This window comes from Cariama cristata, unplaced genomic scaffold (assembly GCF_000690535.1).
Source record: "Cariama cristata isolate BGI_N322 unplaced genomic scaffold, ASM69053v1 scaffold1006, whole genome shotgun sequence".
Lineage (NCBI taxonomy): Eukaryota > Metazoa > Chordata > Aves > Cariamiformes > Cariamidae > Cariama > Cariama cristata.
The window spans coordinates 84,078-111,277 of NW_009623623.1; the positions used below are offsets into that span (position 1 = coordinate 84,078).

General features: G+C 40.4%; 1 protein-coding gene across 1 annotated transcript in view; it reads left to right on the top strand.

The window, feature by feature from the left end:
* LOC104163700 (beta-chimaerin) overlaps nucleotides 1–27,200 on the top strand; it is a 92,897-nt gene that overhangs the window by 17,984 nt on the left and 47,713 nt on the right. Inside the window, exons 4-6 of the mRNA XM_009702793.1 lie at nucleotides 5,701–5,732; nucleotides 8,804–8,917; nucleotides 10,941–11,226. Coding sequence (XP_009701095.1) covers nucleotides 5,701–5,732; nucleotides 8,804–8,917; nucleotides 10,941–11,226 — 432 coding nt within the window. The remainder of the gene's footprint in view (nucleotides 1–5,700; nucleotides 5,733–8,803; nucleotides 8,918–10,940; nucleotides 11,227–27,200) is intronic.

The following is a 27,200-nucleotide window of genomic DNA, read 5'->3' on the forward strand; positions in this document are numbered from 1 at the left end:
GGTTTTCTGAGCAGACGTTGCAAGGAGTGGATTATTCTAAGGTGTCTTGTTGGCTGTACACTTGTTTTTACACCCTAATATGACATTCTGGTTCTGGCAGTTTTTGCAACAGGCAGCATCAGTGATTCATGTTCATTTTATGATCTGTAATGATGCCAGGATCCTTTTCTGCAGAGACCTGTCTAGTCGTTGCCCCTCTGGTATTTTGAATGAGTTTGACATGTTTCTCCCAGCTGCTTTCTTGGAGGCATTGTAGTCCCTTGCCATCACAGGGCTGAACGTGCATCCATCAAGTGACCATAACGCTGGCATCCCTGTAGCTCTGTGACTGAATGACAAAAGGAGATGCAGACTTCCAAAACTATGCATGTCGTCTTTCTGGTGAGCCTCAGAAACACGGGCAATGCAGGTGGTATATCTTCTGGGGACTTGTGCATTGCTGGTTTCTTTCTGAGAAATGTCTTTGCTCCTCCCTCATGACACAGCCAAAATACATGAACATACTCATGAAGTTACATGTGCTGGATAGCCTTGTCATATGAAGTCTGTCCCATCAGTCATGCTGAATGCCATTGACTGAAAATCTTAGGGGAGAAGACCATCTTTTCAGTATGTATGTATATAGTGAGTGTCTATAATTGGCCTGTCCTTGGCCGGGGAGTACAGATATTACATCGCCGCTACTCCTGCTAACAAAATTAGCAACAGGCTTTATAATATGATACTTTTTGCAAAACCAAGAGTTGCTTCTCTTTGAAAACATTGGTGCCAGCTCAAACTGAGCAGATATAAATGCATTTATGTCTAATCAACTAAAATTACTGAAAAATAATCAGTATTATTCCAAACATAAAATATATCAGATTAAACTTCCTTTGGGAAAATGCCTCACTGCCTTCTCCGAGTGAACACACTGATGTTATTAACTCTTGGATTTTGTTTCTCTGCTCTTTCTGTGTACTGGAGAGAAGAACAGAGCACCAGGTGCAGCTACCCACCTTCTTGTTTCCCTTCCCCTTTTATATTCTCTTCACAGATTTATTAAGGCAGTGGTTGAAATAGGTAGCTATACAATGTTATGCCGTGCTGGCCCTTCTGAATTACAGACAGATTGCTGTCCTAGAGGGATTTCTAAATTTTCATTCCGACATTTCTAGATTTCAGCTTTGGCCACTGGATAAGGAAATATGTCTTGTGCAATGAAGCTGAAGAGAAATTAAATTTTTCTGAAATTAGGGTTATCTTATTTCTGTGGTAGTACTTAGGCAGAAAGAATTCTTCAGGGTATCTTCAAATCTTCAGTGCAGTGTGGCTTGTATGTCAATGCTTGCAATGAAAATCTATCACATTAGGGAATGCTCACCTCCTGCCTGCATGATTCCCAGTAGTTTTGTGATGAGTTATCTTGCAGAGTGGTGTAGGGTTTTAATACAATAATCTGTACATTAGCAGCCGTATGTCATGCCAGGGCTAAACCATCCTGACCAAAAGAGGAGCCACAAATCCCAGGGCATTAAAATTCACTAAACTTCAAAATTATGTAAAAGTAATATATTGAATTAGCTTAGATAGCTAGTGTCTTTTTTTGAAGAAGATTGATTTCCTTCTCAGTGTTGACTTTAAACCCCGGTACAACTCCACACCTTGAAGAATATGCTGTAACATTGTGAAAAAACTTGTAAAACAACTAAGTGTAGAAGTCAGGGGGTTTTTTTGGGGTGGGGAGGGGCAATCAGGTTTAGCAGGCTGGGATTCAAGGCTGGAGCATGTAGAGTCCCTCATGTAAACATGAGCTTCCAAAGGCCTTTGGAGGGGGCCAGGAGAGCTGTGCTGGATTTCATTTCTCTTTGAGCATGCTTTGAGATCAGATGTCCTTGAATGTTGCTGGCTTTGTAAGAGCACTGGATTAGTAGTGATTTAGGCTATTTCACTATACAACTTATTTCCTGATCAACTTGACTTTAGTTTTAAACAATTTCGGCATTCACTGCTGATTCATAATTTGTACAACTATTAATTACAGTAGTAATTTTCAGTGTTTTCCCCATGGTTTCTGGAACAACAGCCAGAAATGCCTGCTCTGCAACAACATTTTTGGTTTGAGATTGGCAGTAATACCTTTTTCTAAACCAGAAAATTACCATCTCACATTTGAATTGAAAGCTGCCACTTACTTTTAGTGGAGAGAGAGAACCCATTTAATTGATCCTCTGTATGGGAGTAGTAAAAGCAGGCTGTAGTGCTTTTTAAGGCAAAATATATTTTCAGTAATGAAGACCTATTATTTGCCTTACGTAATTTTCCTCAGTTTTATAGTTTGTTTTTGTCTATTAGCGTAAGAGTGCTAAATGATTCAAACCCTCTGATCTCTCCCCTTTCTCAATGTCTAGGCGATGGGCCAGAGTGATGGATAAAGCCAACTGGTCCTCTGGGAAAGGTGGCCCTTGTTTCAACGAGGAAATTGTGAGGGCTATACGGAAAGTGATGAAAATGTTCTTCATTGCTGTTATCTATAAAAAAACCCTAAGTGTATTTGTCCTCAGAATAAGGTTGATTATTCTGGGCTCCTACCACTGGGAAGTGGTCGTTTTTCTACCTGTGAATTTTCTGATCTTTCCACCACTAAGAATTCTCTTAGGCAGATCTGCCTGACTTTGTGTGTGCAAGCCCATTTATAGCAGGAAAGGGAAAGCTAATCCCAACTGAATTTCAGTCACCTTTGCCTTCTGGGATATATAGAATTTCCCTTGAAGTTTGTACAGAGTCTGCGGTCGGTGCAAAACAGACCTACTGACTCCTTTGATACTTTTAAGCTTCTGCTCCATCAATTGTGCAGGCTTTTGGTTTATTTCCAAGTTCAGTCCAACATTCTGGTTTTGATCTAGAGTCCCTGATGTTATTTTGATCTTTTATCTTGCTATAACTTTGTTTCCTTGTGTTTGTTCCTAGTGGTGAGGTTGGTTAGGAGCGAAATGATTATTTCAGGCTAAAGGTTGTGGTGAGTGCAAGACAGAATTTTTAGATTCGGGGGCACCTGAATGGTCCGGCAGATCAGGAACTTCATTTCAAGAAATGTTATATTATCTTTCTTGCCTAAAGCCAAGTGCTGAAGTTGTGGCTATTTTGGACACATGGACGCTAAAAGATGTTGGGGTAAATGTTTCTGTTTTATGGAAGAGGAAGGAGAATATAGGACTTGATGGGCTTTGTGTGGATTCTCAGAAGAGCAAATTTTCTAGCTCATGAACAGCAGGAAAAATGGAAATCACAGTGTCCAGGGCAGTTCAGTCAGTTACTAGTTAAATGATAAAAATTTCACAGATTAATTTGTATTTTTGTATAAATGCTGTTGTGAGGAGGATACAAAATGTGCCTTCATTTACTCAAGGAGTTATTTCCAGATTGCTTTTATACTTTATATATATTGGGGGGGGTGTGGGGTGTGGTATGTATATATGTATTTGTGGGGGAACTTGTGTTACAGGTAATTTTGAGGGTGAGTGCTAGTACTGTTAAATCTTTTCCTGAGGTGGATTGAAAGTGTTGGGGTTTATTCTGTGTATACATACAATCAAAGCAAATCTATGTTTTTAAGTAGAAGCAGATTCTGAACCCTAGATGAAAGTCATGCTTTACCTTCTGTGGTGCAAACGTTTTATTTGGCTTTCTTTGGGAACAAAAAGTTTATCTGTTTGTCCGTTGTCACCATTTTCAATGTACTAAGTCGCCTTTGTTTCCTTGAAACAGAAGATTGCATGTGGTGGGCTTACCTAACACAGCTTCTGATACCCATTTTTTAATTAAGTTCCCAGCTAAATATATGCTTTAAGGGGTCATTAAGGTCTATAAGGATGACAGGAAGGCAGCACAGTTCGAAGATAATAAAGTCATGTAGCACTACTAAAGATGAACATATGAACAACCTCCTTTCTGAGGTAATATGGCTTTTTCTTGATATTTCTTTTTACCTAGAAAAATATAAAGTTTTAAAAAATTGAATTCATACGCTTTCTTCTCTGAGTTGCCATATATAGAAACACAGCACCTGCACTTGGCAAGTCCTCTGATTTTGCTCTCTCTTCACTTCTGCCTTTGCTTTTTCCTCTTATTCCTGCCCCTCAGAGCTCAAAAATGTTTGTATCAAGGTATTATTCCTATACAGGAGTTTCAAGGGTATGATACTACTATTGTTAGTGCCGTGGTAGAAAAGAAATGCCAAGCTGGGAAAGAAGCGCAATAAGGACTTGATTGAACTCCCATAGGTCTGCCATTGAAGATTCTCATTATCTTGTACAGACTTTTCGTTCATCTTGTGCTGTATTGTAGCCTCAGTGTCTGCAGGGCACAAAGTCATCTGCTCCAGTTTAGTGCGTGGCGTGTAGATTATTGAATCAAAAATGTGACATTTATGGATTTGCTATTCAGAAATAAAAAAAACCTTCCTCAATTTAAAGTTTTTATGAGTGAAATAATGAGATATAATCAAAACAAGAACAAGGGTGCTTGTTTCCAGTCAGATAAAATGGTGAAAATTCATTGGTTTTATACTAAAGGATGAAACAGTCTTGAAACCACGCTTTTTCTACATATGTGTCAGTGTGAATGAAGCAGTATATTCCATTGATATAGGCAGCTTTACGCAGGTATGCACTTGCTCAGATACTTTTTTTTAATAATCAGGAGACTTGACGTATATCTTGTATTAAGTTCTGTCATGCTTACACATGAAAATGCTGACTGAAGTTGCGGCCCGGTTAAGATGACGGTATTGTTAAGTGCCATAGTTGGAGAGAGAGAGAAAGCATTTCTCTATAAAGACACTTAAATGAATGCGTATATATATGAACACGTCTGAAAAAGCTGAAAATTAATTTGTAATAGTCAGGTAGGTAACAATGGAATAAGGCTGTGTGCATGGCGAGGTGACTGTGGAGCAGGCCCCTGCGAAAGCCTGGGGAGCCATGCCCTCTGCTGGCATCGCCTGCCTGGCTGCAGAGCCCGCCCGGGTACCCCGACTGCCTTCAGGTGGAGAGAGCTGAAATCAAAGGCTGGGGAACTTGCTTTTTGAGAATTTGACAAAAGATTGAGGTCTGAGAAATGAGGCAAAGCGTCAGAGTTTCTGGAGAAGAACGTGACATTCCGAAAATGTGGTCCAAAGCTCTTTAAAATAATTGGGAGTCCTTCCAGCAACTTTCAGTGTACTTTGGGTCAGGCCCGCAAGTTCTTGAGACTTCAAGGAATTTAAGACTAGGTCTAAATCCAGAAACCTTGTGTTTTTCCCAAGAATATTAAACTTTTTGTCTTCAGTCGGTTGCCATATATAGGCAAAAAATGTTTTTAAGAAGCCAAAGGGTGTATACAAAAATAGTCTTACTTTATATTAGAAATACTGATTGGCAAAACTCCAGTAAATTATTCTTTATCTGTTTGATCAGATTTTATACAATTATGTGTAGTTCTATTTTTTCACCATTGATACATGTATTCTTCCCAGAAATCCATCAATAAAACCACCTCTTCTGTCTCCATTTTTCTATTCTTCTGTGTATTCACATTCCAGTCACAGTTTTGAGTCTGCGTAATTTTGTCACTTAGATGGGTGCAGTAGTCCTCATTAATAACCAAGCATAATTTATTTTTATGTAGTTTATTTAAAATTGAGTATGTTTTTAATATTTTTTCTTTTCTTTTAAAATTTAGGTGGAGAACAGACCAAAGTATTATGGAAGAGAGTACGTATTTTCCTCTTTTAAGTATCTGTTGGGTGTATCCAAAAGTTGTTGTTCTAGAACTAAAACAAAAAGACCCAATGGAGGTCTAATAAAATATTTTACTTCACTTTTCACTTCCACTGGGAGCTAAATATATTGAAAACCTAGAAATTTAGCTATGTTACAGTCCAGTACAGCTGCTCAGTCCATGGACTGTACTACTACGTGAGCCTGCATGGTTTTTTTTGCTTTTCTGAGGACAGTTGGGAAAAAAATATTGTCTGGGTTATTTCTTCCTTTTATTTTCATTGTCACCTAAACCTCCCAGTGGTCCTGCAATGGCTGGGGAGGAGAGAAGCAGCTTGCCTCTCTCACTGCCTTTTTGTATATGTTCCTATACTTTCACCACCGTACATGGTTGTGCAAGTATTCATCTATACTACTGCATGTGTAAATGCTGTTCTCCCTGCTAAAGTCATGAGCTCCGAAATACCCAAAGAAGAGGTGTATTTTTGTTGTGAGGAAAATAATGGACCACTAGAGTGTAATTCCTTTGTGCTCAGCAGTCTTCTTGCCAATAAATAACTTGAAAAGGGCTGGATCCTGCATTGGCATGGAGATTTGGGCAGGTTGAAGGGCATAGCCACTGCAGCAACCACCCAGATCTGGCATTTGGCCTTTACTAAAGTAATGTACCGAGGCTTTAGCCCTTATCACTAGCTAACTTAGTTAGATCCCATCTTCTATTTTCTCTTCCATCCCAGACTCATCATCTGTGTTTAATGATCCTTTTCGACCATCAAAAGCCTAAAAGCCAGCAGCTTTGCCCCTAATTACTGTAATTTCATTTTTTAAAATATTATCTTTGACAACAGGGAATTCGGATCTAGCCGCTAGAGTACAACAGAGCTGAAGACAGTACCTAGCTGAGTAACCCGTCACACTTCCTACAGCAGGACTTGTAAATCTCTTATCGAGGAACCTGCCTGGCTGTTGACATATTCTGGGTTTGTGGGGCAGCGGGGCTGGCAGGGACTGTAAGAAGTCACCTTGGTGAACCTGCCGAGGCAAGATCACATTAGTTATTACCATTCAGAAAGATTTCGGAACCACTGGGGCAGTCCTATAAAAGCAGTTGGCTCAGTGCTTGATAGTGCTTGGAAAGAGAATCAGGAATTTCTAGGGAAAAAAAAAATCATAATTATATGACTATACAAATCTGTGATGTGGCTGCATTTTAAACAGCACACATAGTTCTGGTCCCTCTCTACCCTTTCCTCCTCCCTCCTTTTTAGAATGGTTATAGAAGAAATGAAAGGTACAGCGAAGTAAAGGGAAAAGGATGCAGCTTCTACCCTAGGAAGAAAATGAACAGGTCTTCCTCAGTGGGTGTCCAAGAGAGGGACATGCACAGCATCCCTCTCAAGTTCATTGCCACGAGGTGCTGTGGAGACCAAAAGCATAAAGATATTAAAGGGTTTACAAGCGAGATTCTCAGATTCATGAAGGGTAAGGTCATAGCTGATCAGACACAACTTCTGGCTAAACCAGTGATGGATGGACAGGGATGTGAAGTGAAAGAAATATGTCACTGCTTCCCGTACTCTTTCTGTAAGCATTTCTTGTCGACTGCTGTCAGAAGCAGATGTCTGGTTCAGGGGATCTTGTACTGTGTAGAAGCTGGTTTTATGCCCTTATAAAAATGTACAAAAAATGTCCATGAGACAGCTTGGATTACCCGGTGCTTTTCACCCATGGTTAAAGAAATTTCACAGATGCCCCAGGTATCCTGTCCCAGTGATTTCTTAAATTGATCACCAGGAGAGCGCTTTTCCTAATATCTAACCTAAAGCCTGCTATATTTTATAATGAGCTTCTGGTGGTGAATAGCTTGTGCTCATTATTTTTAACTAGAGTTATGAATTGCCATGAGTTACTGGTAAAGACATGCTTAAATTATATCATCTAGGGGATGCTCATTTCAATTTGGATATGGCAGTAAGTGAGTGTGTCCCCACCAGTACAGACAGAAAGTATGAATCAATTTACATCACTTTGAATAGAAAGTCACTCTGGAAAGCTCACCTAAACCTAGTATTTCCAACATGTATTAGTTGTGAAAAGGCAACATAACGAGAACAGAACAACAATTGCATTTACATCCAATGTGTTTTTCTTCTCTTTCGCTACCAAGCCAGAGGCAGTGTTAGGAACGTGCCACTTCATATGTATTGTCAGAAAAGAGAAAATGCTGAAGGCCAGTATGTTTTAGTGCATTTTTTCAGACAGCAGCAAAAATAGAAACTTTCAAAACCTCTGATGAGACCCTCGGAGACTTATCAACTATAGGGTGTAGGAGTTAAGACGCAAACTGCTGTAAAGACTGCATTTGTACTTATGGAGAGATCACCGCTAAATATTGATTATCATAAGGTTAATTGTGCATCGTAGGGCCTCTTTCTTTCTTAAAACAGCAATGACAAAAGAATCGGAGAATTATGGCTTTTTTCCAACACCGAATGAGGAACTCATTGAAATGAAGAAAGTATTTTTCTCAAGGCTACTCTGTAGCTTTCTACTTTAATATATGGAGAATAGAATTTTGAATAGTTGTTATTTTTTGTCTCAGTTTCCCTTACAAATTTGAGGAAGCAATGTTAATATAGAAATAAAGCAAACTGATAATGAGTGACCTCTCATTTTAAGTCATCTCCATTTAAAAAACAAAATGCCTTTATGCCTAGTTTTCAATTCTGTTGTAAGGCCCCTAGAAAGGAGACAAGGAAGAGGCGCATGGACTGGTAGAGGGGTAAAGTTGTGAAAAGATGGGGCATTTACAGAAAATAATCTTTGGGTGCGATTGAGTGTTATACAGACTGAAACTACATATACAGTGTAATTTTTGTTTTGCCTCTTTGCTGGACTTGCCCAGGCTGGATGACTGTCCTGCTACTTTTAGATGCCTGGTCGGTGGCCTGATGGCTTAGACCACGATGGTCTGCAGTGCAGAAGTTTTCAAACAGTTTTTGGGGTGGAGGAGGAGGTGTTTCTGGTTGGATTGTTCTGTAAGTCACTGAAATGTCTTCCCTTAGGTTTCACGGGATTATTTCTCGGGAGCAAGCAGATGAAATACTTGCTGGGGTAGAAGGAGCATATATTCTTCGAGAAAGCCAGCGGCAACCCGGCTGCTATACTCTTGCTCTCAGGTAAATGCTATTTTAATAGAGGCTTATAGTTCAAGTGTAAATGTGTTTAATGGAGGGGATTATATCAGTCCCTTTTGAGTGCAGTCTATGTCCGCCATTACTTAATACACTTCATGGTGTCAGAGTGATTTTACACCCTCTTCTCAGCAGTTTGACTGTCACAGTACTGCAGCAATTCAGTCATTCTTTCAGCACTTAACTGGGAAGTCCCTTTTCAGAAGCAGACTCTGCCCATCTTCAAAATTTTTGCTACCCAGAGTTGAATGTTGTAAAGATGGAGCTTCTCCTTGAAAACTGTGTAAGAGATGTGAGTGAGTACATAACAGGAGAGTGTCCCAGCAGAGGACATAGCCAGGTTGTCCTCTGAGCTCAGCAACATGTTGTACACAAGCACTAGGAACCATCAGCGATAATAACCCTGGACAGACCTGGAAAATCATGAAGTCCATTGGCTGGCCAGCTGTCAAAGGCAACATACTGGACTTCAGTTTTGTTCCCTAACTGGAATTCAAGTTTGCTGTGGAAATACAGTGTGAAGCGTGGGATGCTGCTGCTCCAAGAAGTAAGAGTCTGCTATTCAAGTGAATCAAAAGTTCAATGGGAGCCCAAGCTACAACCTCATTGCCCCTCACAAGTGCCTTTTCTTGAAAATACGGCTGCTCGTGACTTAGCTGTGCCATTCAAAACCTGTCCACGCAACAGTCTTAAAGTTGCTGTGGGATAGTGGCAAGATATTCTATTGGGTTTTGACACAACAATCTCCTTGGCAATATTTTGCAATTTTTATAGCATTATTACTTCCGTGAGATATACACAAAATAAAAGTCTGCATTTTTACCCTTCTGCTGGTAAGCCAGAAGGAAAAATCCTTTAAGGAGTTACCCCAAGTAGCTGTGATATGGTGCTGAAATCATCCTCAGAATTCATATTGATGTGCAGATGGTAGAGCTGGAAAAGCTGGTAAGTCATGCCAACTAAAAAGTGGTGTAAATTAAAAGCAACTTTAGTCAGCTGAAAAAGAACAAATGTAATTTTTTAGGGTTTTGGAGAAAGATTTCAAAATAAAGAATAAAAATAACTATGAAAGGATGGAGATTATGGCAAAGTGCCTGCTGTTTTGACACAACAGCACAATTTCTAAATCCATCTGGATAATTATTTGTAGAATCAAAAACTGAATTTGATTATAAATTGGGAATTCATATGAAAAATGTGCATGAAAAAATAAGAGGCTTAAACACTTTGATTTGAATGCTCAATGAAGTATGCAGAATCATGAACATTTGATGCAATATAAGGGCCATTTAATCCAGTGCCATATCTTTGAATCCTTTAATCAAGAATGGGATTCCAATCTCGGTGTTATAAACTGAATGTGCTACTACAGCACTCTGGTTTCTAAAACACTTCAAAAAAAAAAAACCCATAGATTACACCTGCCATAAATAGGGCCAGAGTTATCCCGCAGAACCTTGGGTATTTAATTGGGCCCCTGAATTAGGAGCTCAGTCTCCCTGACTTCATGCCAGAGGGTGATTCGGACCCTTAGGATTTTAATTACTTGCTAGAGATGCCTGTCTCTCTTCATTGACTGTAAATATGCTCATGGTGGTTAAGCATCCACTTTCTGCACCTCAAAAATGTTTCGGGATAGGAGAGCCTTTAACACAATTATGCATTCTGGTGTAAAGTCTTGTCAATGCAAACATGCCTTTCCGATTGCTGCAGTTGTCCCTTTAGGATTTAGATTTAAACCACATAAATCTGGGTTGCGTAGCTTGTTGTGGAGACTTGGCCTCAGTTCTATAGCCCAGTCCATCTGATTCAGTCAATTTTTGGTTTGAACTTGAGTTGGTCTCTCCACAGAGCTCCAGTTGCAGCCGCATGCATATTCCATATGTAATCCAGACATATAGACTCATCAGCAAAATTACCTCTTGAGTGTTTTGCCAGTATGAATTCTCTCTCTCACTCTTCCCTCTCTCTCTTTCTTCTCTCCCTCCTTTTTTTCTGGTATTTACAGATTTGGTAATCAGACCTTAAACTACAGGTTGTTCTATGATGGGAAGCACTTTGTTGGGGAGAAAAGATTCGAATCAATTCATGATCTGGTTACAGATGGCTTGATAACATTGTATATAGAAACAAAGGCTTCTGAGTATATTTCCAAAATGACAACAAACCCCATCTATGAACACATTGGATACGCAACTTTGCTTAGAGAAAAAGTGTCCCGGAGGCTGAGCAGAACAAAAAATGAATCAAGAAAAGCAAGTGTAACGAGTGAAGAAAATACCCCGGTTGAAAGAGTAAGTATTCAGTTTAAAATTTTGGCAATTAATACCAGTCTTTCTATCAAATCTGAGAGAAAAAAGTGTTTTGTCTGAGGACCTGTTCCTATTTTTCTATACTTCATTAAGTATTACTATCCCACTGAAAAGTTTATATCCTGTTAATGTGATCTTGGCTCCAAACTAATATTTGACTGGAGCTTATGGTGAAAGCTTTCTAATAAGTATCAAATGCAAATGTTTTCCCTGTGTAAATGTATGTATATATACTGTCTAACTTACAAACTGCATCTGAAATCATTTACCAGTTATGTTTCTTTGTCCATGTACACTCAAGCATATTCCGTAGTAGGATTATAAAACTGGTTCCCACTGACCCTTCACCACAACTCAAGTTTGTTATCTTTCCATTGACAGTCCACAGCTCCTCTTTTCTGCCAAGTCTTTGGTGGATGGGTCTCAAATTGGGGTATTGTGTGTTTTCTTCTCTTTCTTCTCATGGGTCTGAAATTGGGATATTGTGTGTTTGCCTCTCTCTTTTCTCACTCTTTGCATTTGAAGTGGACTTTCCTTGATACCCTTCTCTCATGTGCCTGTATCCCATAGCACTGTATGGACTAGGACTTGTTTACATGACGATAAATTGAGAATTTCGTGCAGTTAGCAGCCATCTGAAGATGTAAAATTAGAAATTCTTTTACATACGAGAAACAGTCTTGTAAGCAGTGACATGTGGATATTTTCATTTCCCAGGTGGTAAGGCAGTAAGAACTGTCAAACAAAACTTTTTTTTTTTTTTTTAGTCCAGTGTTTGTGCTGAATTGACTTACTGACATTTGTAAGTGTACTTCTGCAGTGTGACTGATGATTTTAGTGTCCAATGTGCTGGCTAGCTAGTTGGGAACTAGAGCCGATTTCTGTTTGGGAAGCAGGGATTGAATTTGCTATCATATAGTAATATTGAGCATGAAAAGAGATCAGCCTTTTTGTGTATATCCTCATCACTAGCATAATTATCTGTTGGGTTCACAAATCTGCATTGGCTGATTATATACTGGTTTGGATTTCTCAGTAATAATAGTTGCTTGAGTAACTGACCTGACATGTAAACCTATTCATCCTCTATAACAAATTAATTCCATTAACAATGACATTTTTTAGGGAAGGCACACTGCCGCAGGGAAGTCCTTTGGAGAATGGCACAGCAACAAGTCCTCTATTCAAGTTTTATTTCAAAATGAGTCCAATGATAACAATAGGTTTTGGTTCAATTGGATGTTATTGTAATATGCAAGAGGAGTGGATGCCTTTGAGGCAGGTTTCATGCTCCTTCAGTTGATTTCAGTGATGGGACACTGGTTGATTTTGAATGCTGTAACAAGCACAAGAAAGTGAATTTCAATTTTGTTTGAGGCACAGTAAGAAATAAACATAGTGCAATGTGACAGACTTTTTTGTGTAGGTGTTTTGTGTAGGTAGGAGAAGGGTCCAGGGGATATTCTGGAAAAGTTTCTTTTATGTCGAGAAAATACTGGACCATCATTGGGATGACTGTAAATATTATTACATGACTGCAGTGTAATAAAGCAATCATGACAGTTGAAAATCATACTACATTCTCTAGGAAGTCAGGAGAAATTTTTTTGTACAAGGAGAAACACAATTTCAAAATTGTGTTCAGTTTTGCTTACAGTTCTTGCAGTTGAGGAGCAATGGTCTTTTGTATCTCTCAAACTGCTCTCAAAGACTTCAGAGGGGTTTGTAGTAGTACCATGTATTTCCTAACAGATTGTGCTTTCTGTTGTGCTGGGGGTTGGATGTAGTTTTTCAGGCTGGGCAGTTTTGAGTAGATACCGTAAAAACTCATTTAGACAAAAGAAAGCAAAGTGTTGCTGAAGGGACCCCTGCCCTCGCCCTATCTCCTTCAGCACCGCCTTTTTGCTGACGACGGTTTTATGCAGCTACACAGAAGGTGACACTACAAAATGGCTCCAGATTAAAACTGACTCAGCCATAAAAAAAACACGTGAATTTTCAGCCAGGTCTGCTACCTGATCCACTTCATATCAGTGAAAATGCAGCACAAAGGAGAGGGTAAAACTTTTTTCTGATGCCAGCTCAAAAAACGATAAGATTGCCTTAAAGTGAGTGGAGAGCTGCATCCTTACTTCCAGATGCCTGTGCTTGAAAATCTCTGGACTTGATAGGACTTGCTGTCGATAGTGAAAATACACCTGTGAACCTCATTAGTGATTGGATTAGGTCTTTTTTTGTATTGCAGCTGAATGAATTTAAAGTGTTTAGAGTATTATTTACCTCTGAGAGGGTTCACGATGCAAAAGGCAGTACCGCGGGTACTTACCCTAGAAGGACTGGTGCTCGTCTAGATTTCCTTACATGCAGGCAGTAGCAGCCTGCAAGACTGGGCTGCGGGGCCGCGCTGTCGTGTAAAAATAGCTGGCTTCAGCTAAGCCATTATGTTGTTGGCATCCCTCTCTGCCTTCCTCCCACTGAGGGAAAGCAGCAGAAGGAGGAATAGCAGCTGTTTGTAACATATTTTTTCTTGCCAGGAGGAGTAGGAGCAATCACAGCCACAAGAGGAGTGGGGCTAAATAGGCAAGGTGATCTGCTCATGGGCTGAAGACCTGTCATAGCAGCTGAAGCCTTGCTATTGAGGATTAGGACTCCCAATGGGCTTCTCTACCGCTACCGGTTGTTTTCCATCACAAATCCATGTGAAAAAAAAAAGGTTACGTCAACTAAGCTATTAACAACTGAAAGAAATTCACAGAAGTCTATATGGTGAAGCCTGCCATGGTTGCTTGCAATTCATATGTTGCTGGGGGAAGCTCATGAGAGGTTTGGGTAGCAGACAAAGATTCAGGAGTTATCATTCCCATTTCTTCCTCACAGTAAACTCAGATGAAATATGGACTGGGCTTTGGAATAAGCTGGTGAGATAGCGAGCATTTGTCAGTAGTAGCATATAGGGATAAAGGAGGATAAAGGGAATTTAATGTTTGGTTTTATATAAACTTTGGAAGTCCTCTAAAATACAAAAATAATTTGAGGAAGTGGTAGTTCAGTGGTAGTTTTATCAGATGCTTTACTTGAGGCTGTCCTGTGTTGTACAGCATTTTAGACAAAGGCCATGGTTTGCCCACAAATCAAAACCTTCATCCACTTCAATTACTCCAATAAATTTCCGACCCCTAGAAATAAGAGAATGAATATTCAGTATGACATTTTTCTGCGAAGTAAATTCTTTGCTGCATGTGTGAAAAATAATTTTGGGTTTTGAGATGTGTTTTCTCTGGCCAATTGAACAGGTAAAATGTCATTTTTTGATAACTGAGCTTGTTTATTTGAAAATGCTGCCTGGAGTATTTTGAATGTTTCAGAAATGATGGGGAGAAAGCCATACATGCAGGACAGAAATTTCCATCATTTCTCAAGAGGAAGGTGAGAATTCAGTGCTCTAAGGTTAAGCGTCAGTGCTCCTCTTACAGATTAGGCTTTTTACAAGTGAGATTTTGTTTTATACTGAAACCAATTCCAGAGTGTGAAAGTGCAGCTGAAGGCATTTGTCTCCTTAGTGGGTTTGTTAACACCATCCAGGGAGTCTGCTCATTCTGTCGCTTCCAACGTTGACAGCAGAGATTATTCAATGTCTCGATCACTCCAGCGCTGCCGCTCCCTGTGGGGTAGGTCGATGGACTGAGGGGACACCGAGGCACGGGCTGGCAGGAGGAGCCTGTGTTCGGGTGAAATATCTTGGTACTGCCTGGGGTACATGTCTGTTCCCATAATGATAATTTCTCTGAGGTGGTAATTAGTGGAGTCGTGCGCATTCCAGAAGTGAAGTGTGATAGATGGGGTGGATTAAGCTGTTGTTGTTCATGCCTTTTTATCCAACATTTTTTGTAACAGGCCTAAGAAAACGTTTATACTTTCAGATACCTAATGCTGATGTTTCATCTGAAAGTTATTTCTGTCTGACTTTAAAGAGGTGCTAGATTTGTTGACACAGATTCCAGATTTTAGTCCGAGTAGTTTAACAGATCTTTAATCTGAAAGGAGTCACAATGATTTTTAGGAATGACGTGGTGTGGGAGAACAGCATGCTGCAAATACTTGCTTAGCAGTGTAGACAATCGTCATGTCAATGGGATCCAGCTTCAAAAAGGATTTTGGATAGAGAAATAGGGTTTTGTCCAAAGAACATTTGAAGATTATATGTTGTCTGCTTAGGGTTGTGATTTAAGCTTGGGCAAGTTGTGATCGCTTACTTCATGTTTGCTCTGCTTGTGGAATGCTGTACTCAGGGCAAATGAACATATACGAGATGTAGGGCAGATAAGTACCCGGTGCTGCTACATACTGTAGTTAATTACCAGTAGTTCACATTACTGGTGAATGTAGGAGAAGTGTAACTTACTGTAAGGAATTAATCTTCATGTGTAGGAGAGAAAAAGTTGCAGTAGTCTGGCAGTAAAACATGTAGTTCTGAAATGATCCTCTCTATCACATACCACGTTATCCTGCAACTGCTGCCCTTACTGCGTCAGCGGTCTTTGTGTCCCAGGCAAGAAGAAAAAAAATCTTCCTTTCTAATCCTACCCCAGCAAGTGTAATTTGGGAAAATATATTCAAAGAATTGAAATGTTGGAAGTGAATACAAGCTGGAGTTTCATGAATGCTCTCATCAGGTAAAAGCTGTTATGGTTGTTGAAGAGAAACTGTCCCAGTTCCCTCCTCTTGCACTTTCCTTCGCACGCCTGTGACCTGCCCTGTGCACTACCCCAGCCACCCCTTGGTGCCATGGGTGGGACGTGGCCGCTGTGACACAGTGTCAGGCAAAGGCTGTGCCCCACACCTTGTTTCCTTGCTATGCTGGTCTTACGCAGGAGCAGTTCCTCCATTTGGGTTGCCTTATAGCTTCTCAGGTATTGATGTTAGCATGGGGGGCTCGATGAGGACGGCAGGCTGGAGTTAAAGAAAAGCTTTGGCAGCGTTTGAGCTTGCAGTATTTGCAAAACGGATGATCTTAACCTATCTTGCAGAGGACAAACTGTTGGTAAAAGTAGTAAAGATTAAGAAAAGCTTTGTCGGTGCCAGGTCTTCGCTTACTTGGATCCTGGCAAAGTTCCCATCAACTTCTCGCTAAGCAGGGTCTGGCTCAGTCAGTTCAAACATACCGGTTGTACATGAACTAATAGTTTGCTTGAAGCCCGGGCTGGAGTGCTTCTTCTCCTCTCTGGTTGCAAGTATGTGCCAGGAGCAGCAAGAGGCATTTAACGATGATGGTCTGTGAGGAAGAGTGTAGAAGTCTGAGCTAAATCAAGGGAGTCTTCACTTAACAGCAGGACAGTGCAGAAAACTGCATGTTGCAGCTTGACATGGTAACTTCTCTATTTTGCTGGAACTCATTACCGGGCATTTAAGTGCAAATGACAGAGCCCATAGTTAATACTGTAGCTAGAACTAAAGAGCTGAAATGATAAGCATATTATGGAGTCTGGAAGGTTGTACATTTTCTCCGCAGAAAATTCCCCACAAGTAATAGACAGATAAGAAAGCTATTCCTATCAAGGCAAAGGTGACAGAAAAGGAAAAATAACTGTGCTAGAAGTAATAGTTGATATTACCATCCTCATTAGTCATGCTGCTCACACACGGTTTCCCACAGAAGAAAATGCAGGACTTCCAGAAAAGACTGTTTTCTAACATCCCTTAATTGGAGATATAATCTAGTTATGGAACTAAATTTTTAGGGGCACTGCAGTTTTCCTTACATCAAAACTGCACAGGAGACAGCCAATTTTAAGAGAACCTCTGGTTTGGATCAATTTTTCTAAATATTTACACTTCTACATTGTTATCCACACCATGTCCCTTTCTGAAGGCCTTTTAGCCTCATCTTACCACTCCATTTTTGTCTCTTCATTGAATTTTCTACAGGTACTGCTGTTAGCCAACGATAAAGAAATCTTTTCAGTCTTTCATTTATTCATTATTCTTCCCATTCTGCAGCTCCTCTAAACCTCTAATGATCCTATTACAGGTTGCTAGCTAGTGTTTAATTCTCTGCTGGGCTGTCTATACAGATGTTGAGCATTTCCTTCTACAGGAGGGCTGCAGGGTACTGCACTGTCCCAGCAGCAGATCGTGGGGTTAAGAAGCTAGTGAGCAGAAACATCTGTTCCTGCAGACTCTGGGCTGGAACCACACTGATAATTTGGCAAGGTGTGTTTTACATTTCCTTCAACTCCCTGCCTTTTGCAACATGCATGGTCAGAACAAATTAAAATGCTCAGTTCTACAGGGACATTAACAACCCACCACCTTCTTTTATTAGGGGTTACAGTTTCACTCCTATGTGCATAGCCGCAGAATTCATAAGGGACTTTTCCCTGGCAGGACTGATTTTGCCTGGAAGATGCTCAGACACACCACCCTGGTAAGCAGCAATGTAAAGCCTATACACAAAAGTGGCCTTCATCTGCAGATTTCAGTAATACATGCAGTGATAAAAGGTGTGTGGCATTTTTGCTGCTAGAAGCAACAAACTTACACATCAAAATAACTTTGGTAGTAATTAATTTCTTTCATCAGTCACTGAGGCTTGTCCTGCAAGAGTAGTATTCTACACACGGGTTACCACATGTACGTACTTAATTGTAGCATGCCCTGACGTGTACTTAACTACATACCCGACTGTCTTCTTTAAATTACTGTTAGCGATTCAGTAGTGATTTCGTCCAGAATGCTCTTTGGTGTAATACCACAGCGAGGAGGAGTTTATACAAATACAGTAGATCTACCAGTATATGTGTTTTAGTAAGCAGTTTTATATTTTGAGTGACAAATACCATCTTACTGAAAATATAGCTGGCTGTTCATTTTCTTTCGCGTTTCAGTGTTGGCATTCTTTTGTATTTTCTAGTTGTGTCTCTTTACAGCTTCTTCTTTGTTTAAAGCATCATAAATATGAAATAAGCAATATAGAAGAAATAAAAATAAGAAAGCTACCAAAGTAAAATCATGGAAAGTATCTTTTTCATTTCCTTCCCTCTGGCTGTCTATGTTTATGCACAGGAAAAGGGAAGCTGCTTTGTAGTTGACTGTGGCATTCCTAACTAATACCTAATGGTTTGGCCAATTAGGCAAGGATTTTTGAGAAGAATAATTTGGGTCCATTTTAACAGTAATGGAAATTGAGAGAATCAAGAGGAAGAGAGGTTCCATTGCAAAGTATTTGCTTACATTGCTTCCCTGAGCTGTTAACATCTCCTCAGGTTCCTGGTTTATATTATGTTATTGCCATCAGCTTAGGATTCATGACTTTCGCCTTAAGCAGAGTGATATGATTACGTCTGAAGAGAGCTTGTAAGTTGGAGACAGCACTGCTTTACACAGATGACATGATGCAAGGGATATGATCTGATCCGTATGCTACTGAAATTAACGGGAAGACCCCCAAAGGTTTCACTAGGTCTTGGAGCAGTTCAGGGCAGTGCTATGCATTTGGAGCAAGGGTGAATATGAAGTTGGTTACCGCTCAGCATTTCCCAACGCAGTGTTTTAGAAAGGCAGCAAAATGGAAGCAATGTGAAAACTTCATACCTGAATACCACAACTGTAGATGGACATTTTCTCAAATGGGAATGTCAGATTAGTACTAGAAGTGATTAGATACACCAGAAGTGCCCGAAGTAATAGTCCAGAAGCACCAGAAGTTGTCCTAACGCAAACACCACTTGGCTTTTCAAGTACAGTACTGTATCTCCAGCTAGGCTCTGCTGAATACATACATTAATCTTTTTCTCTTGGGTATTTTCCTGTTATGAGCATATTAATAATTCTAATAAAGCTAAATGTTTCTTTCATAAAAACCATGCTTAGTTTGATGTATTAAAAATAAAAGCCTTATATGAGTTTTTTTGTCTTGGTTTTTATACTCTTTACATAGTTTGATGGTATTAAATTAGTGTAAAGAAACTTCCATAGTGACTGGGATGGAGCCTTCAGCACAAACATTTCATTTGTCTAGTCACTGGAAAATGAAAAACCATTTTTTAAGTAAAAATCTATACTTTATTATCTCGCATGAATCTTGAGATGCTGTGTAGGAATAGGCACTAAACTTTTACAAGCACTTCTGAACTGCCATGTTTTGATCTTGGAAAACAAGTGTCCAGCTTCTTAAGAATAAGAGAGTATTAAGAATAAGAGAGAGATTAATTTCTGTTAGTGGAGGACTTGGAATTAGTGTCAAAAGGAAAGTGTTTAAATAATGACTAATATTTATCCTTTATATTTTGTTTAGAAAATAAGTATTTTTAGTGATGTGCTTCCTTAGGTCATACATTTGCTTGGCTAATTATCAAGAAAAAAATAACCTGTCCTCTGTGTTCATGCTGGACATGACAAGAGATGATAGGCCTGAAGTAGGGTGATGAACATTGCAGGTTAGCTATTAAGGGAGAAAAAAAGAATGGTGAAACACTGGGATGGAGTGCCTGAGAGAGTGACAAAATCTCCCTCATCATAAGGCATAGAAACACATTAGAAAACATCTGGGAGATATGGCACAGGTAGCACTGATACCTGAGGCAGGCAGGAGAAAAACCTCCTATTGCTCTGTGGTTTTCCATGTCTGAAAAAATATTTAGGCTCTGATTCATCTTCTCTAGATGAAGACATCTTACTAATGTAGCTAAGGAGCAGTTACTTGATTCCACCCCACGGGAGGAGGGTACATTCCACCTTCAATTCAGAATTGTCACTTCACTAGTGCGGAATTAACCGTGGTCACGACCCTAATGTCCAAGGCTTCCATGAAATGCGTAGTGCTAGCCAAGATGCACTTAGGTGTTCCTTTTCTATATCCTCTGCAGACCTGCCAAGGAAAGTCTTGCCTGGCTTTCTGTGAACTGGCACTCGTCCCATCACGCTCTAGATATTATCCTTTCTGAGCGTAAAATGTGTATGTCGTATCCGTGTCTTCTTCTATACCCTGGGTGCCGCAGGTCTCACCCCTGACGCATGCGGGCACTCGAGTGAAGTCAGGTGCCGAGCCCAAGCAATTGTCCTCTGTTTGATCTGGGCTCTCACCACGGAGAGCCGGCTGAGCAGCCTGCACCCTAACCCTGCAGCTGGGATACTGGGAATCCAGGTGTGGGGACCTCCCCATCACCCCTGGGCTGGGTCAGCAGCTATCAGTCGGACACAGTCTCAGCCATGGGGCTAGCAGAGCTCGTCGGAGCTGCCAGGCAAGAGAAGGCAGCAGCCTGGGCAGGATGACAGCTAGTAGTGGCCACAGTGAAGCACGTGCTATTGAGAACATTCTCAGCCGAGGATTGACTACAAAGGTCAAGTACCAGTAGCTTTTATAACCGCTCATATTTGGAAAGGAGGATGGTGAGGTGCGAAAAGTACAAATCCTAACAATGGGCTCTTTCTTGTAATGTATTCTCAGCCCTGGAGAACGGTGGGACTGCGCACGGTCGTCAGCATGGATTATAAAGAATGAATACGGCCAGTTAGACTTGATTGCCTTTTTGATAGATTTACAAAAGTACTGAATGAAAAGAAGGCAGCAGATGCAGAATAATTGGATTTTTAGCAAAGTAGTACAATGTCTCATGAAATCATACTCTTGACATTAATTCAAATTGGTTGGCATATGAACAGGGTCACATGGACCAAAAATAGGTAGGATTTCAAGCAAAGAATAAAGATAAGCAGCAACTTGATAAGCTGGGGAAAGGTGGCTGATGAAGTACTGCAGGGAGGGGAGTTTCATTTAAGATTTTTATTGATCTGGAAAAAGTGCAAACAAGACATTAGCAAAAACTCAGGATGATTTGTGCTATGATGTGACTCAGTATAGGAATTTAATCCCTAGGAACATAATGAGTGTCCATGACAGAAACATCAAGAGAATCTCGATTAGAAGATGTAAGAAGACAATTTGGCACATTTTAAGCATGAGAAAAGGGGCCAAGCCATATACCTGGAGTACCTCTTCTGTCAAGCGCAAGGGGGTTGATTGCATTTAAGCCAGGTGTGCTGCTATTAAGCAGGGCTAGAGGTGAAGAAGGAGAACACTGCTATAGCCTCAGGAGAAATTGTCTCAAATGCTTGTCAAGTGTGGAGATGTTACACTTCGAAAGGCAATTTTCTGCTGGTTCATCCATCCATCAAAGCAATACCTATTGCTGTGGTAACTTGTTGTCCCCTTTTGGCAAGCTGTAAGCCAGCAATTCTTAGTGCTTCTGCTTCTCAGAATGGTTGTGCCCAGTGCCTGTGGGCAGGGAGATGTGGAAAGCCTTGCTTCCTTCACTCCGTGCCCGTGTGCTGCTCCAGGTGCCATTTGGCTGGCGGTCTGAGGCAGCTTTTCTGAAGTCCGTCAGGCTTGTTTGGGATCTTGGCAGCGGGGGCGACCCTCCCGAGTCAGTTCTTGGTGCCTTCTGCATTGCTACGCATTCTGAGGTGTGGACTCCTCAAATAAGAAAGATGGGCTGGGAGTGTAGCTTGGCCATTTGGCAGAGTCCGTCAGGAGCAAAACAGCCCCTGAGGAGGAAGATACTTCTTCAGTGAGAATGCTGTAGGGTGGGGGTTTTTGAGGAGGAGGAAGGGGGGCAAAAGTGGAGAAGGCATCTCCTGATACCTCTGCCAGACTTTATAGCACCTAGACTTGCAGGGAACAGCTTGGGAGGAATCGATCAAGATGATTTATGAATGAAATTGTCCCAATTAAACACTAGGTGGCATATTTACTTAAGAGTTTCCAGGGACTGTATTCGGCTATCTTACATTGCTGACACCCATTTGTGCTTGTGCAATGAGTGTGGTTTCACGGGAACATGACCACTTGATGCCTTTTTTTTAACAACAAACATTCATCTTGTTCTTAAAAAATTTGACACAAAGACACCATTGCTTACTTCAACCTTAAAGTCAGTCTTGAGCTTCAAAGTCACTTCTGTATTAATACAGAGATTATTAAGTGCAGTGCGGTAAGGAATATGTATACATGGCAATGGTCCCACAGAAGGGTCCAGTTGTGCAGAGGAATTGTGTAAATGTGTGAGGGGTTAATATGCAAAGACGTAGTATGATTTACTTGTTTTACTTGTCTGAAAGGCTAAATTGTAGGAATATATAATGCATTTAAAAAGTCAAATGAAGGAAACCTAACATTTCTCCTTATGTGAATACAGAGCACAGCTTTTGATTTCAGAGCTGGTATTTTAAGGTAATAGTGTCCAGTGGTTAGGGCAAAATACCCAAAGGCAGAAAATATGCTTTTATTCTGTGTCTGTGTGACACCTGTTAAGTCAGCCAGGCTGCAGTTTTCCATGTGGTGCTGCTTCTCCATCAGTGAAAGAATAAATACAACTGCCTTACCAAAATGCCTTTTCACATGGTTCTTCCTTGAGAAAACCCAGCACCACAGCCATCACAAGGGCAAAACACTTAGCCCCTACCAAAAAAATACCACATTTAGTATGTCTGCTCTAAAAAGTCTTAATTCTTCCTGTGGGTATTTTAAGAAGACAAATAGGTGCTTTGGACTAAGTGCAGATACCATGAAGATAAATTTCCTTAGTGCAGGAGATATCTATAGTGCTGGTTGCACAGGTTGTTGCAGCTCTCCCTGGAAGGGAGTTGTAGGTTGCTGACCTACACCTGAATTTCTGGGAGGAATCCTGCCGTCCGTCAGCCTGCTCTGCTGTAACTCATGTATGGACCTCTCAGTTGACAGTAACTGGTTATAGCTGTTCAGTGCGAGCTCTTACAAACAAAGCGGGCCGTATAAAAAGGAGGCTAAATATGTAGGTCTGAACTGGGGTGTGCTCATTAGGCCAGTGCTGAGGAGTGTGGAAAATAGACCTTGCTATGGGAACAGGATTATGGGGATAAATCCTTTCCTTGCCTGACACTGGCTGTGCCCCAGACATGCCTGTCCTCTTCAAGGGGAAAAGAAAGTCTCATTCCCCTTCCCTTTTCCGTCCTCTCCTCACCCACAAGAAGCAGGCTGTAGCTGTTGCATTATCTGATGCCAGGGGATGTGGTGGAGCAAAAGCTAAATATCTTACGGCTTGCCTTAGGACATCCAAAATGTGTCCAAAGCATCTGTGCTCTGGCATCAGGAGAATGTGATTAGGGTTGTACCACAGAGATTAATTTATGCCCATTTTCATTTTCAGTAGTATCTTTTGATGCCTGTATTCTGTAAGGTTTTTTATGTCTGTTATTTTCCCAGCTCTCAGGAAAATACTAGTAGACCAGTGTGTAATTCAGACAGTGAACTGAGGTCTGCTACCCTGCACACAATGGCTGGATCCCGAGCCGCTGCTGGGCTGCATTCATAAAACTGTGGTTTACAATATAAGCACATAAAGAGACACCTAGGCAACTCTTTCAAATAAATTAATTCTATTTATTTATATATTTTAGGAAGTAGCGGAAAAAATAATTTCCTTTTCTTTCCCTCTTCCCCTCCCTTTAATTCAATTAATCCAACCAGTGCAGTTTCCTAAATCCATCTGGTCTATAATGCATTGCCGAATGTCAGGCCAAGTGAATTTGCAGACAAAGCTTAAGGCATTTCCAGAATGGCTGAAAATGAAGTATACTGGCAGAGATTGGACTAAAGAGAGTGTATTTTCAAGGACATTGTTCACATAATTTGGTTTCTTGTAGACCTCAAAGTACTAGGAATTAAGGGAAAAGGCTGGATTGTGGTTTCTTTCTGGGCTGGCAGAATCCCAGTTGAATAAAGTCGAATCATCATTTGATGTAACTTGCTTCTTATGAGACACTGTGTGCAATACAGGATTCATATAACTTCCACATGATGCTTTGTAGGGAATTTTTCTCTGTGTGTTTTTTTTAATAAGCTTTCAATTCAGTGGCCTAAGTGTCCTGATCCACATGTGAGCAGTGTGCAAGCTCTGTATTGTCCAGCTATAGACATTGAATTTCATGAGAAAATACAAAACCTTCTGTAATTTCCTTTGTTCTATTTCTCACTAAATTTTATGTTGCAGATTTTTTAAAAAGCGTAAGCAGTTAGGGCACTTGTAGCATTTTCTTACTTTGCAGGTGACAGTGCATGCTCTACAATAAAAGCGTGGTACTACCCAAGTTGAAATGAGAGTGAACCTGCATAGCCATGGGTCGAGGCACATAGCTGTCCCATTAGAGCTGCCCAGAACTAGGAATGTGGCCAAGTTATGTTGTGATATACATCCACAGAGTCCAGTGCCTTGGGGCTACGGTGAGCCAGCCTACTGAGCAGGTACAGCGTAGGCAGGTTGTACAGCCGTTTTGGGCAGCTTGTTCAATACATCAGCTCAAGGGCAGTTCCCAGAGCACGTGGGCTCCTGCTCTGACCAAGTTACCTGGAGATCTTGGTACGTGCATCTTACTGGATGACAGTAATGGGGAGATTAAAGCACAACACATTAGAATATGGATGGAGTTCAGACATCTACCTGCTCAGTGTCTTTTAAGTAGAATTTTGTAATGGGAGTAAGTCAGTCCATTTAGTTCGATTTAGTATCTAGAGTTTCTACTACACAAGCAGAACGTCTCACTTGCAGCAAAATACAAGATCAGACTTGAGAACGGAGTACTGTATCAGCTAGTGTCTGAGCTATCTATGGAATAATAAATATTCCTGTCTTCTCTAAATCAGAAGAACCCTCTTTGGTGCAAACAGATGAGGATGGTGAATTAGATTCATCTGCAAATTATATTTGAGGTAGAAGATTGCAAATAAAGGGACAGTGACTGAATATTAATGCTTTCCCATTTTATTGCCTATCTATTTTCTTTTTAAAATGCAAGTTCAAGTTCTTGAATAAAGGTAAGAATCATGACATTAATAAGAAAGAGGAGATTAAAAATTTCAGCCATCAGCAGCCTTCCTGATTGTATGTAGATTAGGTTAACAGTTGTGGAGGTTTGCACTCTAACACCACTACCTATTTTTATCTTAGCAGGTGTTGCTAAGAATAATTTACTATTTTGAATAGTTATATTTTTGTAGACGTGTGCAAGAATACAGGAAAAGTCCTTGAGTATTTAATATCCCAATAATCAGATGAAAAAACAAGTCAATTCAGTATTTGATAGCATTTCCAATCCAACATAACATACTCAGAGGTAACTGAGAAAAGAATATGTTTCTATAAGCTTTTGGTATTTTTTCTTTCTGTAAAAATTTAGCAGCTAAATTTGTGCATAGAAAATAAGTTTCGATATTCCCTTCTTCATACTATAAAAAATACAAGTGCTCGAGTTCTGCATCATCTCCAGAAAAAAAGACAAATACAATGTAATTCAGCAACAGTATAACAGAGTATTTATTGCAACAGGGGAGATGTGTTTTTCACAAGACTTCAAATATCAAAATTACACTAAAAAGCGGGAGTGCACTTGTCCCTGCAAAACAGAAATCAGCAAATAGTAAACTTCTGTAATAACCCATGTGGGACTGTGGAGCACTTCAGATTAGCTATGCACCACAGGTAATCCTGGTTTATCTTTTTATTATTGTTGTTCTGTTACAGTTCAGTGTATTTTAAGATGCTATCCATGGCCTTTTGGAGTGTAATTACATTTTTCACTTGATCTGTAACTTAGTAGCTGGAACAAGAAGACAAAAGGTTATTTGGAATCAGACCTGACAGCCAGGAGGCTGAAGTGCTGACATTAGTCTGCCGCCTGACAGGTCTACGCCTCACCGTTTGTCTGTGCATGTGTTTGTGATATATTTAAGAAGCAAGAAACCTAGCAGAAAGGATTCTCAGCCCACACATAGGTGTGGGCAAAATGCACAATAATGAGCCTCAAACTGTCTGTTTTATTTTCAGAGGGATGCCTTTTTTTTTTTGCTTGCTTTCACTGAACCTAATGAAAATAGTTGTCACACAGCATCAGAGGATGCCTTTTTTACTCCCGGAAAGCATGTCATTGCTCTTTATCCTTCTTAGTTTTCCTTCCGTTAGCAGAGCACATTCTGTTGAACTTGAATCCACGTTGTTGAGCTGGTGGTCTGCCTCACCATTTTTACACAGAGCAGTTGGTCCATCAGTGGTGATGTTGCCTGGCGTGTTGAAAATTTGTTGTGTTTGGCATTTGCTAGCCAAAATTCTTCACTTTCAGCACTGTAGGGTTAAATGGTATACCCAGCTGAATTATTGATTGTATCTCAGCAGTTGGTGAAGTCCCTTCTCCTGGCTTCCACTGAGTCCTTTCTCGGCTGCCATTGCACAAATGGCTTTACATGTGGATACTTTCTTCCTTCAGTTCACAGATAGGAAGGTGAAGATGCACAAACGGTGAATTTAGGACAGAAATGCAGCTCTGTCTCATTCGAGAATGATGTGTCACTAGGCTGGCTGTGGTAATTAAGGTTGTTTTGTAAATATGTTCTCATGATAGTTTATTTGGAATAGTAATATTGATGCACAATGTATTTTGTATACCTAAGTGCCCTCAGAAGTCACTTTGTAAGGGAGGGGGTCTGATGGGGGGGTGTTAAGGAGGCACATTTGCACTAGTGGAACTGTCACCAAAGGTCAGGGTTGTACCTGAGCGTGTGTCCGTGAGAAGATGAGACAAGACTAAGCCTAGTTTAGCATTGTAGGCAAGGCCAGTGAGGTGTTGCAGCCAGGGACCGGGATAAATCCCAAACAGAAAAGTACAACCTTCAGCAGATTTTCCTTTAATTAACATCTCTTTATTGATCTCAGTGGCAAATGCAGAAAAGACAGCTATTGTGAAGAAACTACAGAGCCATGAGAGACAGAAACGCCATAAAAAGCATTTTAAAAAATTGCTTACTGTTCTCAGTCATCAGCCTTTTTCCTTGAACATTCTTCTGCGTCACAGTATCAAAGACAAAATATTTTGCCTTGATCACACTTTTACAGATGTCTTGATAGTTGAGACTGTAAGATCTAAAAATTGCA